The sequence below is a fragment of the Mobula birostris genome, chromosome 9 (genome assembly GCF_030028105.1).
Source record: "Mobula birostris isolate sMobBir1 chromosome 9, sMobBir1.hap1, whole genome shotgun sequence".
NCBI lineage: Eukaryota > Metazoa > Chordata > Chondrichthyes > Myliobatiformes > Myliobatidae > Mobula > Mobula birostris.
The window spans coordinates 82,327,876-82,341,581 of NC_092378.1; the positions used below are offsets into that span (position 1 = coordinate 82,327,876).

General features: G+C 43.8%; 1 protein-coding gene across 1 annotated transcript in view; it reads left to right on the forward strand.

Moving 5' to 3' along the window:
• Positions 1-13,706, forward strand: part of LOC140202419 (uncharacterized) — a 174,612-nt gene that overhangs the window by 133,626 nt on the left and 27,280 nt on the right. Inside the window, exons 17-19 of the mRNA XM_072267286.1 lie at positions 381-499; positions 1,283-1,481; positions 3,827-4,028. Coding sequence (XP_072123387.1) covers positions 381-499; positions 1,283-1,481; positions 3,827-4,028 — 520 coding nt within the window. The remainder of the gene's footprint in view (positions 1-380; positions 500-1,282; positions 1,482-3,826; positions 4,029-13,706) is intronic.

Here is a 13,706-nt window from a genome sequence, read left to right on the forward strand (position 1 = left end):
TCTTTATATACCTGTCTATTTTAAATGCTAGGCAACCCCATACTTCCCCATTCTTGAGAGAAAATTCTATCCAGATGTCTCTGCTTGCTCTGTTCTTTTGGTTCTAGTGTAATCCTGCTTTTGCATCTTTTTCAGTGCCTTTATACCCTATTGATATTTGAGAACTAATGCAAATCTGGTACAACTTAGTTCCAAATCAAGTTTTGTGTGTTTAATGATATTTTCAATTCTATTCTTCTAGAAATATTTCTTTGTGCTCTGTTCACTAATGCTGCTTTGGGATGTTTATCAAAGATCTCTTTGCTCATCCAAGCAGCATGTGATCTACAAAGCTAACACCTGCAGCTTTTTTGTGCAACTTTGTTAATATTCTGATGCAGGTCCCTGGGACCCTTTATCGTGATGCTTGGGAAAATCATTGTGGACCTCCTGAAGTTCCTTTTCCTTTATGGAGAGTTTTACATTCCCTTTGCGTGTTCATTCTGGATCATTTTTGGTGGTAAGTTGTGTGTTTGCCTACAGATTAATTGATGGAAGTGGTGATCAGTTGCAACTTGTGAGGGAAAATTCTCTTCATCTGTCCAGCTCTTGGCTCCATCCCTCCCCCTCCTGTCTTCTCCTATCATTTCAGATCTCCCCCTCCCCCTCCCACTTTCAAATCTCTTACTAGCTCTTCCTTCAGTTAGTCCTGACAAAGGGTCTCGGCCCGAAATGTTGACTGTACCTCTTCCTAGAGATGCTGCCTGGCCTGCTGTGTTCACCAGCAACTTTGATGTGTGTTGTTCTAAGAAGCTGTATGCATTTCTGGGCATTGTTTGAGGTTCAGATGGAGTTAATGAAGGGTGTAAGCGTAAAACATAGTTTTCCTTTTGAATGAGGTTTCAGTAGTGAATCATTAACATGTATTTCCCTTTCCTTGTTAAAAGGGAATTTCAACCCTATTATCTGAGCATTGAGAGCTTCACAAGTATTGCAGAACTGTGATTTAACTGTAAGTCTTCACTTAACTCAAATAGTCACCTTGCTGATTCTGGAATGGAATCAAAGTGAATATCCCAGTGTTGTGTCCAAACAGAAACAAAAACATCTCCCCAGTTGTGTTAATGACTCACTGTCAGGAACCATGATATGGTTAGTAGCTTTCACCTTGGGATCAGTGATACATGCCAATGGCGTTGGGCATGAGAACTGAAGTTCAAAATAAATAACCACGGAAGGCATGAATAACTGGTGACAACATTTGCTCACATGTAAGCTTTCCCTGTTATTTTCTTGCTTACAGGTCTTGTTCCAAGTATGTCAACCATACCCCAGATGCTTTTTACTGTCTTTCGCATTACACTGGTTGATGACTATGGATTTGAGGAGATGTATGCAAGAGACCCAGTAATGGCATATTTACTCTGTGGAACCTTTCTGGGGGTGTCAAGCATACTTTGTATCAACCTTCTCATAGCATTACTTTCAGATACCTTCCAAAGGTACAGGAATGAAAAATATCATAGCATTTATTGGTAGTTTAATGGGTAAGCACATATCAGAATAAGGTTTATTATCATTGGCATGTGTCGTGAAATTTGTTAACTTAGCAGCAGCAATTCAATGCAATACATAATTTAGAAGAAGAAAAAATAATAATAAATAAGCAAGTAAATCAATTACAATATACATATATTGAATAGATTAAAAATCATGCAAAAAACAGAAATACTATATATTGAAAAAGTGAGGTAGTGTCCAAGGGTTCAATGTCCAATGTCAATGTCCATTTAGGAATCAGATGGCAGAGGGGAAGAAGCTGTTTCTGAATTGCTGAGTATGTGCCTTCAGGCTTCTGTACCTCCTACCTACAGTGAGAAAAGGGCATGCCCTGGGTGCTGGAGGTCCTTAACAATGGATGCTGCCTTTCTGAGACACTGCTCCTTAAAGATGCCCTGGGTACTTTGTAGGCTAGTACCCAAGTTGGAGCCGACTAAATTTACAACCCTCTGCAGCTTCTTTTAGTCCTGTGCAGTAGCACTCCCCGCCCACCCCCCCGTCCTCATACCAGACAGCGATGCAGCCTGTCAGAATGCTCTCCATGGTACATCTATAGAAATTTTTGAATGTTTTTTGCAGACATACCAAATTTCTTCAAGCTTCTAATGAAGTATAGCCACTGTCATGCCTTCTTTTTAACTGCATCGATATTTTGGGACCGGAGATCTTGACACCCAAAAACTTGAAATTGCTCACTCTCTCCACTTCTGATCCCTCTATGAAGATTGGTATGTGTTCCTTCAATTTACCCTTCTGGAAGTCCACAATCAGCTCTTTCGTCTTACCGACGTTGAGTGCCAGGTTGTTGCTGACGAAGGGTCTCGGCCCGAAACGTCGACTGTACTTCTTCCTAGAGATGCTGCCTGGCCTGCTGTGTTCACCAGCAACTTTGATGTGTGTTGCTTGAATTTTCAGCATCTGTAGAATCCCTCGTGTTTAGGTCAGTAGCTTAATTGGTCTTTGTATATTGTCCTGTGATTAGGCTAGAGTTTAACTGGTAGGTTGCTGAACTGTGCAGCTTGTTGGACCGAAAGAACCTGTTCCACACAGTATCTCTAAATAAATAAATAACCATCTGAATATTTTGGCTGTGAATTATATGCAATAAGCAGCCATCTTGATGGGCCTGGCCTTATTTTTTGACTTTTACCATCAGCTGTTATATCTGAACAGTGAGGTTAGAGTGGAACAACTGGAGAGACAAATGGAACAATAGGATATCATCACTTTAGTTACACTTCCATAACTGACTACAGCGGATCCCAAAAATATGATGGGGAATGGGGTACAAAGGTCAAATATAATTTTCTTAGAATAATATGACTGAGGACTTTTGATCCTGAGTTCCTAATCATTGGCAGCAGATTTGACAGTCTGGTGTGCTGTTTGGAGGGAATCCTGTAAAAAAAACACATGGAAAATGCCTGAGATAAACTTCTGAGAAGTTTGTTTTCAACATGGCAAGATGGATAAAGGAACCTTTATTGAGGATATATTCTCCCATTTCCACAAAGATTTATAAGATAAGGTTAGTTTTACTTGTCAAAGATATGCATGCAATGAAATGCATCATTTACATCAACAACATCTCAAGGATGTGCTGGAGACATCCTGCAAGTGTTGCTATGCTTCCAATGCCAACAAAGCATGCCTCCAACCTACTAACCCTAGTTCTAATGCATTGGAATGCGGGAGAAAACCAGGTACCCAGAGGAAACCCACAGAGTCACAGGGAGAATGTACAAACTCCTTACAGACAGCAGCAGTAATTGAACCCTGATATTTAAATTCAATCAAGAATCGAGATGTAGGGAGCAGTCAAACTTATCATGAAAATTAGAGTGCCAATTATCTTCCAACCACCAGCCAATGCATTTAGAAAAAGCATTCCTTCTGTGACAATTGACTCTCTCAAAAAAAATATGAAAAACGATTTTGGAAAATTTGAAGATTATAAGGGTAAATGGTTGAATTTTGGGAGAATATAGCTGTTTCCGTGTTTACTGAGATTTTACAATCAAGACATAATGATAAATGTAAGTCATTAGAAGGCAAGATTGAGAAGTTGTGGAAGAAAATATATTTCCTATATTTCACTTGATTACCTTTAGGGAATATAGAGCATTATTGAGTTTAAGGGTATGAATCAGCAGGTGGCTTAGAGTTCAAGCTATGGTAGATTATATATTTTGGCTTGGAAGAATGAGGAAACCTGTCTAATGCTTTATTGTAACTATCACTGATACTCTGGATGTGCATCTAAGATTGTTCCTGATTCTTATTTTAGAGTATATGACAATGCAAATGCCAATGCAGCCATGCAACAGGCTAGCATCGTTCTGTACGTTGAAGACCATCTGAATGAGAAAAGAAAGAAAAAGTTTCAAGAATATGTTCATACATTCTGTGCACCTTTGGAAATATTTTTTGATGACGATATTACAATAGATCAAGAAGATGATCTGAAGAAAGTTACCATTCAAATAAAGGTAATGAGAATCTTTCATTATTATTACAGTTGGTCAAATCAAGTGCAGCATAATCTGAACCATAAAGTGGAATAGAGAAATGGAGTACTTTTATGTGCTGTTGTGTTGGGTATTGTTAACGAGTAACAATCTCGGGTCCAGAATGAAAGGTAAGGATCAGAAAGTATGGTTAGGTCAGAACAAATGAGGTACTTGAGTATAAGAAATGTAAGAAAACACTTAACAAGGAAATCAGAAGGGCTAAAACCAGACAAAATTAAAGGAGAATTCTAGTGGCTTCTATAGATACGTTAAGAGCAAAAGCATAGCAAGGGACAAAATTAGTCCTCTGGAAGATCAGAGTGGTCATCTACAGTATGCGTGGAGTCGAAAGAGATGGAGGAGATCTTAAAAGGATTTTTGCATTGTATTTACTTGGGAGATGGACACAGAGTTTATAGAAATGAGGCAAAGCAATAGTGAGGCCATGGGCCCTATACAGATTACAGAGGAGGAGGTGCTTGATGTTTTGAGGCAAATTAGCGTGGATAAATCCCCAGGGCTTGATATGGTGTTCATTCAGACCTTGTAGGAGGACAGTGCAAAAATTGCAGGGGCCCTGGCAGAGATATTTAAAGTATCCTCAGCCTATAGAGGGTGGCGTGCCAGAGGTTTAGAGGATAGCTTAAGAATTACTTAAGAATAAGAAGGAAAATTAGAGGCTGATGAGCCGAATATCAGCTGTGGGAAAGTTATTGGAAGATATTCTAAAGGACCAGATATATAAGTATTTGGATAGACATAGACTGATTAGGGATAGTCAGCATGGCTTTGTGTGTGATAAATCATGTCTAACCAATCTTACACGGTTTGTTGAAGAAGCTACCAGGAAAGTTGATGAAGTCAAGGCAGTGGATGTTGTCTACATGGACCTTAGCAAGGTTCTGCATGGGAGGTTGGTCAAGAAGATTCAGTCATTTGGCATTCAAGATAAGGTAATAAATTGTATTAGATATTGGCTTCAATGAGAGTGGTTGCTTCTCTGACTGGAGGCCTGTGACTAATGGTGTGCCACAGTGACTGGTGTTGGGTCTGATGTTGTTTGTCATCTTTATCAATGATTTGGATGATAATGTGGTAAAATGGATCAGTAAATTTGCAAATGACACCAAGATTGGGGTGTAGTGGACAGCGAGAAAGACTATCAAAGGCTGCAGCAGAATCTGGATCAATTATAAGAATGGGCTGAAAAATGGCAGATGGAATTCAATGCAGACAAGCGCGAGGCTGACACACTGGCAGGGGGATTGGGAGCAAGGGTGGACCCAAATGCAAGACACATCTTGTGAGGTTACTTAGATTTAGTTTATTGTTTGATACCATGAAAGCTAGGCAGGAGCAGGAGTAGCGAACTGGACAAGGACTGAGGACTACGACCAGGCTGGGACCAAGGGTCTGGGCTAGGACTCGGAATCGGCTCCCAGAAATAGAGGAGACATGAAGAGGCTAGGGTATGGACTCCGAGCCAGAGACTGGGCAAGGACCCAGTACCTGGGTCTTGCCTCGGGCTCGGACCCCAGAACCAGGCAAGGACATGACATAGGCTAGGGAAAGGAGGAACATGGGAACACAGAGCCTCGGTCTCGGGGAACAGGTACATGGAACCATGGACACATACGCAGAACACAGAGTCAGGACCCCTCCTTGGATACAGGACATAGGTCCGGGACTCACACACAGAACAGAGAGCCGGGTCCCCTCCTTGGGTACAGGACATAGGGCCGGGACTCACACACAGAACAGAGAGCCGGGACCCCTCCTTGGGTACTGGATATAGGGCCGGGACTCATGAACCTCCTCAGGGCAACAGCAAGACGGCCTGACTTACCCCACGGAGGTGAGGACAAGACAAGACAAGACCAACAAGAATGAACACCAGACAGTACCTATCTAGCTCCGGTGATGGAACCAGTCCGAAGTGCAGGTGGGGACTGCAGATGAGGGCTAGAGGCGAGAGGGGCAGAGAAGGGATTCAGACAAGGGGGTAGGACAGGAATCACAGACCGCCAGGGCCAGGGCTTGACTCAGAACTGGGAGGCCGCCAGGGCCAGGACTTGACTTGGTGCTTGAATGCCGCCAGGGCCAGGACTTCACTTGGAGCTTGAATCCCGCCAGGGCCAGGACTTCACTTGGAGCTTGAATGCCGCCAGGGTCAGGACTTGACTTGGAGCTTGAATGCCACTGGGGACAGGACTTGACTTAGAGCTTGAATGCCACTGGGGACAGGACTTGACTTAGAGCTTGAATGCCGCCAGAGCCAGGACTTGACTTGGAGCCTCCGGGTAGTGGCGTGCTCTCGACTTGGCCCGGGAACAGTAGACAGCAGTTCTTGATTCCCTCCGGCAGATTAACTGACGGACCCACCTCGATAAGGAAACTTTGCAAGCTCGCTTTGGCGAGGTAACTTGACAGGGTTGCTCCAGTGAGGAAAGGTGAATTACTGGCAGTCGCTTCGGGAGGAGACTAGGCTTGCTCCGGCCAGATGACATTGGCACGCCGTACCTTGGTGACTTTGCAAACGCTCCCGCACCGAATGGCTGAAAGCCGGAGACTATAAACTACCAGTTCAGCCGAGTGTTAATTGCCTCTAATCACCAAAGTCGAGGGACACGCGAAAACAGGGAATCAACGGTCCGGATTGTAACATAAACAAGCTAAATTGTGCAATGAACAGGATTTGATAAGTGATCTTGAAGTAAAGGAGCCATTAGGAGGTAGTGACCATAATATGATAAGTTTTTATCTGCAAGTTGAGAGGGATAAGGGCAGATCAGAAGTGTCAGTATTGCAGTTGAACAAAAGAGACTATGGAGCCATGAGGGAGGAGCTAGCCAAAGTTGACTGGTCGAATATCCTAGCAGAAAAGACAGTGGAGCAGCAATGGCAGGTATTCTTGGGAATAATGCACAAGGTGCAAAATCAGTTTGTCCCCCGGAGAAGGAAGGATTCAAAAGGGGGAAAGTGGCCACAGTGGTTGACAAAGGAAGTCAAAGATAGCATAGCATTAAAAAAGAAGTATAACAGAGCTAAGGTGAGAGGGAAGATGGATGATTGGGAAATTTTTAAGAAGCAACAGAACTTAACTAAAAAGGCAATACGGGGAGAAAAAATGAGGTATGAACGCAAGCTAGCTAGGAATATAAGGGAGGATGGCAAAAGTTTTTTTAGGTATGTGAAGAGAAGGAAGATAGTTAAGAACAATGTTGGGCCCTTGAAGAATGAATTGGGAGAAATTGTTATGGGATACAGAGAAATGGCAGACGAATTTACTTTGGATCTGTCTTCACTAGGGAAGACACAAGCAATCTCCCAGATGTATGGATGGGCCAAGGACATAGGGTAACAGAGGAACTGAAACAGATTGACATTAGGAAGGAAACGGTGATGAGTAGACTGATCGGACTGAAGGCTAACAAATCCCCAGGTCCAGATGGTCTGCATCCTAGGGTACTAAAGGGGGTGGCTCTGGAAATTGCGGATGCATTGGTGATCATTTTCCAATGTTCCTTAGATTCAGGATCAGTTACTGAGGATTGGCGAATGGCTAATGTTATCCCACTTTTTAAGAAAGGAGGGAGGGAGAAAACAGAGAACTATTGTCCTGTTAGCCTAACATCAGTAGTGGGGAAGATGCTAGAGTCCATTATTAAAGATGAAATAGCGGCATATCTTGATAGCAGTGATAGGATTGGGCTGAGCCAGCATGGATTTACCAAGGGCAAATCATGCTTGACTAATCTATTGGAGGTTTTCGAGGATGTAACCAGGAAGATAGACGCGGGAGATCCAGTGTATGTGGTGTACCTTGACTTTCAGAAGGCATTCGATAAGGTACCACATAGGAGATTGGTGGGTAAAATCAGAGCTCATGGCATTGGGGGGAGGATATTGACATGGATAGAAAACTGGTTGGCAGATAGAAAGCGAAGGGTAGCAGTGAATGGGTGTTTCTCAGAATGGCAGGTGGTGATTAGTGGGGTGCCACAGGGCTCGGTATTGGGACCACAGCTGTTTACGATTTACGTCAATGATTTAGAGGAAGGCATTGTGAATAACATCAGCAAGTTTGCTGATGATACTAAACTGGATGGCAGAGTGACATGTGATGAGGATGTTAGGAGAATTCAAGGTGACTTGGATAGGCTGGGTGAGAGGGCAGAAACTTGGCAGATGGTGTTTAATGTGAATAAGTGTGAGGTTATTCACTTTGGGAGCAAGAACAGGAAGGCAGATTATTATCTGAACGGTGTGGAGTTAGGTAAGGGAGAAATACAAAGAGATCTAGGAGTACTCGCTGCTTCCTGCACACATGCAGAGCTTGTTGACTTTATTAACTTTGCCTCCAACTTTCACCCTGCCCTCAAGTTTAGTCCATTTCTGACACCTCCCTCCCCTTTCTAGGTCTTTCTGTCTCTGTCTCTGGAGACAGCTTATCCACTGATGTCTACTATAAGCCTACTGACTCTCACAGCTATCTAGACTATTCCTCTTCTCACCCTGTCTCTTGCAAAAACGCCATCCCCTTCTCGCAATTCCTCCATCTCCGCCGCATCTGCTCTCAGAATGAGGCTTTTCATTCTAGGACAAGGGAGATGTCTTCCTTTTTTAAAGAAAGGGGCTTCCCTTCCTCCACTATCAACTCTGCTCTTAAACGCATCTCCCCCATTTCACGTACATCTGCTCTCACTCCATCCTCCCGCCACCCCACGAGGAATAGGGTTCCCCTGGTCCTCACCTACCACCCCACCAGCCTCCGGGTCCAACATATTATTCTCCGTAACTTCCACCACCTCCAACAGGATCCCACCACTAAGCACATCTTTCCCTCCCCCACTCTCTCTGCATTCCGCGGGGATTGCTCCCTACGCAACTCCCTTGTCCATTTGTCCCCTCCATCCCTCCCCACTGATCTCCCTCCTGGCACGTATCCGTGTAAGCGGAACAAGTGCTACACATGCCCTTACACTTCCTCCCTTACCACCATTCAGGGCCCCAGACAGTCCTTCCAGGTGAGGCAACACTTCACCTGTGAGTCAGCTGGGGTGATATACTGCGTCCGGTGCTCCTGATGTGGCCTTTTATTTATTGGTGAGACCCGACGCAGACTGGGAGACCGCTTTGCTGAACACCTATGCTCTGTCCGCCAGAGAAAGCAGGATCTCCCAGTGGCCACACATTTTAATTCCACATCCCATTCCCATTCTGACATGTCTATCCACAGCCTCCTCTACTGTAAAGATGAAGCCACACTCAGGTTGGAGGAACAGCACCTTATATTCCGTCTGGGTAGCCTCCAACCTGATGGCATGAACATCAACTTCTCTAACTTCCGCTAATGCCCCACCTCCCCCTCGTACCCCATCCGTTACTTATTTTTATACACACATTCTTTCTCTCACTCTCCTTTTTCTCCCTCTGTCCCTCTGAATATACCCCTTGCCCATCGTCTGGGTGCCCCCCCAATCCTTCTTCCCAGACCTCCTGTCCCATGGTCCTCTCGTATCCCTTTTGCCTATCACCTGTCCAGCTCTTGGCTCCATCCCTCCCCCTCCTGTCTTCTCCTATCATTTTGGATCTTCCCCTCCCCCTCCAACTTTCAAATCCCTTACTCATTCTTCCTTCAGTTAGTCCTGACGAAGGGTCTCGGCCTGAAATGTCGACTGCACCTCTTCCTAGAGATGCTGCCTGGCCTGCTGCGTTCACCAGCAACTTTTATGTGCGTTGCTTGAATTTCCAGCATCTGCAGAATTCCTGTCGTTTAGGAGTACTTGTTCATCAGTCTCCGAAGGTGAATGAGCAAGTGCAGCAGGCAGTGAAGAAGGCTAATGGAATGTTGGCCTTTATTACAAAGGGAATTGAGTACAAGAGCAAGGAAATCCTTTTGCATTTGTACAGGGCCCTGGTGAGACCACACCTGGAGTATTGTGTGCAGTTTTGGTCTCCAGGGTTAAGGAAGGACATCCTGGCTGTGGAGGAGGTGCAGCGTAGGTTCACTAGGTTAATTCCTGGGATGTCCGGACTGTCTTACGCAGAGAGGTTAGAGAGACTGGGCTTGTACACACCGGAATTAAGGAGATTGAGGGGGGATCTGATTGAGACATATAAGATTATTAAGGGATTGGAGAAGATAGAGGCAGGAAATATGTTCCAGATGCTGGGAGAGTCCAGTACCAGAGGTCGTGGTTTAAGAATAAGGGGTAGGTCATTTAGGACAGAGTTGAGGAGGAACTTCTTCTCCCAGAGAGTTGTGGAGGTGTGGAATGTGCTGCCTCAGAAGACAGTGAAGGCCAATTCTCTGGATGCTTTCAAGAAGGAGCTAGATAGGTATCTTATGGATAGGGGAATCAAGGGTTATAGGGACAAGGCAGGAACCGGGTATTGATAGTAGATGATCAGCCATGATCTCAGAATGGCGGTGCAGGCTCAAAGGGCCGAATGGTCTACTTCTGCACCTATTGTCTGTTGTCTATTGTCTATAAGTTTAAAGGGACCCCGATCCGGACCATGACAGAGGCGCTGCACTTTAGGAGAACCAGTCAGGGTAGGTTTTACATGGTGAGCAGTAGGGCATTGAGGGATGATGGATCTAGGAACACGCATTCAAAATTCACCGGAAGCAGCTTCACAGGGAGATAGGGTCTGCATTCAGAAGTCAATGTATTGAGTACAGGAGATGGAGATGGGATAGAAACATAGATGTTCTGTTAAAGTTGTATAAGACATTGGTGAGGCCTGATCTGGAGTATTGTGTGCAGTTTTGCTCACCTACCTACAGGAAAGATGTAAATAAGATTAAATAAGTGCAGAGAAAATTTACAAGGATATTGTCGGGACTTGAGGACCTTAGTCATAGAGAAAGATTGAATAAGTTAGGGCTTCATTCCTTAGAATGTAGAAGATTGTGGGGAGATTTAATAGAGGTTTACAAATTTATGAGGGATATTGATAGCGTAAATGCAAGCAGGCTTTTTTTACTGTTAGGTGAGACCACAAACAGAGGCCATAAGTTAAGAGTAAAAAGTGATTTGTTTAAGGGGAACATGAGGGAGATCTTCATCCAGAAGGTGATAGGACTGTGGAATGAGTGGTGTATGGAGGATTATGGTGCAGGACAATGGGACTAGGCAGATTAATTGTTCGGCACAGATGGATAAGACTTTAAGTTTGTATGAGACTTGCAGACATTTCATATGAAGCATGATAACATAAATAATTGATTCCAGTGTTAAAAGACCTGAAATTTAAAGCAGGTATTAATAGTTCAATGCTATCAAATGCTGTAAACATCCAACTGTTTGCTGGTGTCCCATGGACAGAGAACAATGTATTATAGAATCATAACTAATGGAGGAACAGAGTGCTCTTGGTGTCCACGTCGAGCAATCCCAGAAAATTGCCATGCAAGTTGGAAGGGTTGTTAAGAAGGCATATGTTGTATTGGCCTTCTTTAGTAGGGCAATTGAGTTTAAGAGCCATGAGGTAATGTTGCAGCTCTATAAAACACTGGCTAGACCACATTTGGAATATTGTGTTCATTTCTTGTTGCCTCATTATAGGAAGGATGTAGCAGTTTTAGGGAGGGTACAAAAGAGATTCACCAGGATGCTGCCTGGATTGGAGAGCATGGCATATGAAGACAGGCTGAATGAGCTTTTCTCTTTGCAGTGAAAGAGGATGAGAGGCGACTTGATAGAAGTGTACAAAATGATAGATAAAGTGGATAGCCAGAGACCTTTCTCCAGGGCAGAAATGGCTAATTTCTGGAGCATAATTTTAAGGTGATAGGAGCAAAGTATAAGGGAAGTAAAGCAGAAGTCCACTGTGCAAATTGCTAAAATTTGGCACTATATTGGCAATCTTACTGGCATGGTACTGTAGTGGCTAGCACAAAGCTTTACGGCACCAGCTGATTCCCACCACAGTCTGTAAGGAGTTTGTACGTACTCCTTGTGACTGGGTAGGTTTCCTCCAAGTATTCCCGGTTCCTCTCACTTTCCAAGAGATATATGGGTTAGTAAGTTGTGGATATTCTATATTGGCACTGGAGCATGGTGACACAAGTGGGCTGCTGAGCAGAATTTGATATGACACAAATGACACATTTCACTGTACATTTCAATGTACATGTGACAAATGAAGCTAATCTCTCTTTATAAAACTAAAGAATAGCTGGTGTAAGATAAAACATATCCTGCAAGAGATATCAGTCCAGTTGGAGATATTTTTAATTTGCATTACTGGGACAATGCAGAGAGAAGAAATGGTGAACAGAGCTTGACATGATCTGCAGTAAATGATAACAAAGCTAAGGTTATTTGGGAATAGGAACTTTACCCTACTCTGTTCTATATGGGCTTCAGTGAGAATAGAAATCAGGTAAACCAATAGGAAGCTATCCATCTGCTTCTAACTATTCTGCATTACCAACAAAGTCAAAATTTAGCCCCTGTGTGATCAGCATCTTGAGGCATGGTGATGCTCCAGAACGAATTCATTCCTGTGTAGCTTATCCAGTTATAATACTGAGTATTCAAACAATTCCAGAATTACACAGAGAGTGACTTCCCTTTCCTGCTTCAGCAATAATCTTTCGTCGCATCCTCAGAGGAGGATACTTTTCCTTCACTCCATCTGCCAGTAGTGGGGGGGAGGGGATGAACTGGAAATACAAGAATGGAGTTAAAGGGAAAGTGAGAATAAGAAAAGTTAAGAAAGACAGCAGAATCAACGGAGCAGAAAGCTCAAGAAGGGATCGTACAGTATGGCTAAGTGAAATAGGAGTTGATATGGGAGGTGAGGGGAGTAATGAATTAAAAGTATTTTATATGAATGCACGGAGTATAAGAAATAAAGTGGATGAGCTTGAGGCACAGTTGGAAATTGGTAAGTATGATGTTGTGGGAATTACAGAGACATGGCTTCAAGTGGACAGGGCCTGGGAAATGAATATTCAAGGGTATACGTCCTATCGAAAGGACAGACTGATGGGCAGAGGGGGTGGGGTGGCTCTGTTGGTGAGAAATGATATTCATTCCCTGGCGAGGGGGGACATAGAATCAGGCGACGTAGAGTCAGTATGGATAGAACTGAGAAATTCTAAGGGTAGAAAGACCCTAATGGGAGTTATCTACAGGCCCCCAAACAGTAGTCTGGATGTAGGGTGTAAGTTGAATCAAGAGTTAAAATTGGCATGTCGCAAAGGTAATGCTACAGTTGTTACGGGGGATTTTAACATGCAGGTAGACTGGAGGAATTAGGTTGGTACTGGACCCCAAGAAAGGGAGTTTGTGGGGTCCCTCCGAGACAGATTCTTAGAACAGCTTGTACTGGAGCCTACCAGAGAGAACACAATTCTAGATTTAGCATTGTGCAATGAACCGGATTTGATCAGGGACCTCGAGGTAAAGGAGGCATCAGGAGGTAGTGACCATAATAAAAGTTTTAATCTACAATTTGAGAGGGAGAAGGGAAACACTGAAGTGTTAGTATTACAGTTGAACAAAGGGAACTATGGTGTTATGAGGGAGGAGCTGGCCAAAGTTCAATGGAACAATACCCTAGCAGGGATGACAGTGGAACAGCAATGGCAAGTGTTTCTGGGAATAATGCAGAAGGTGCAGGATCAGTTCATTCCAAAGA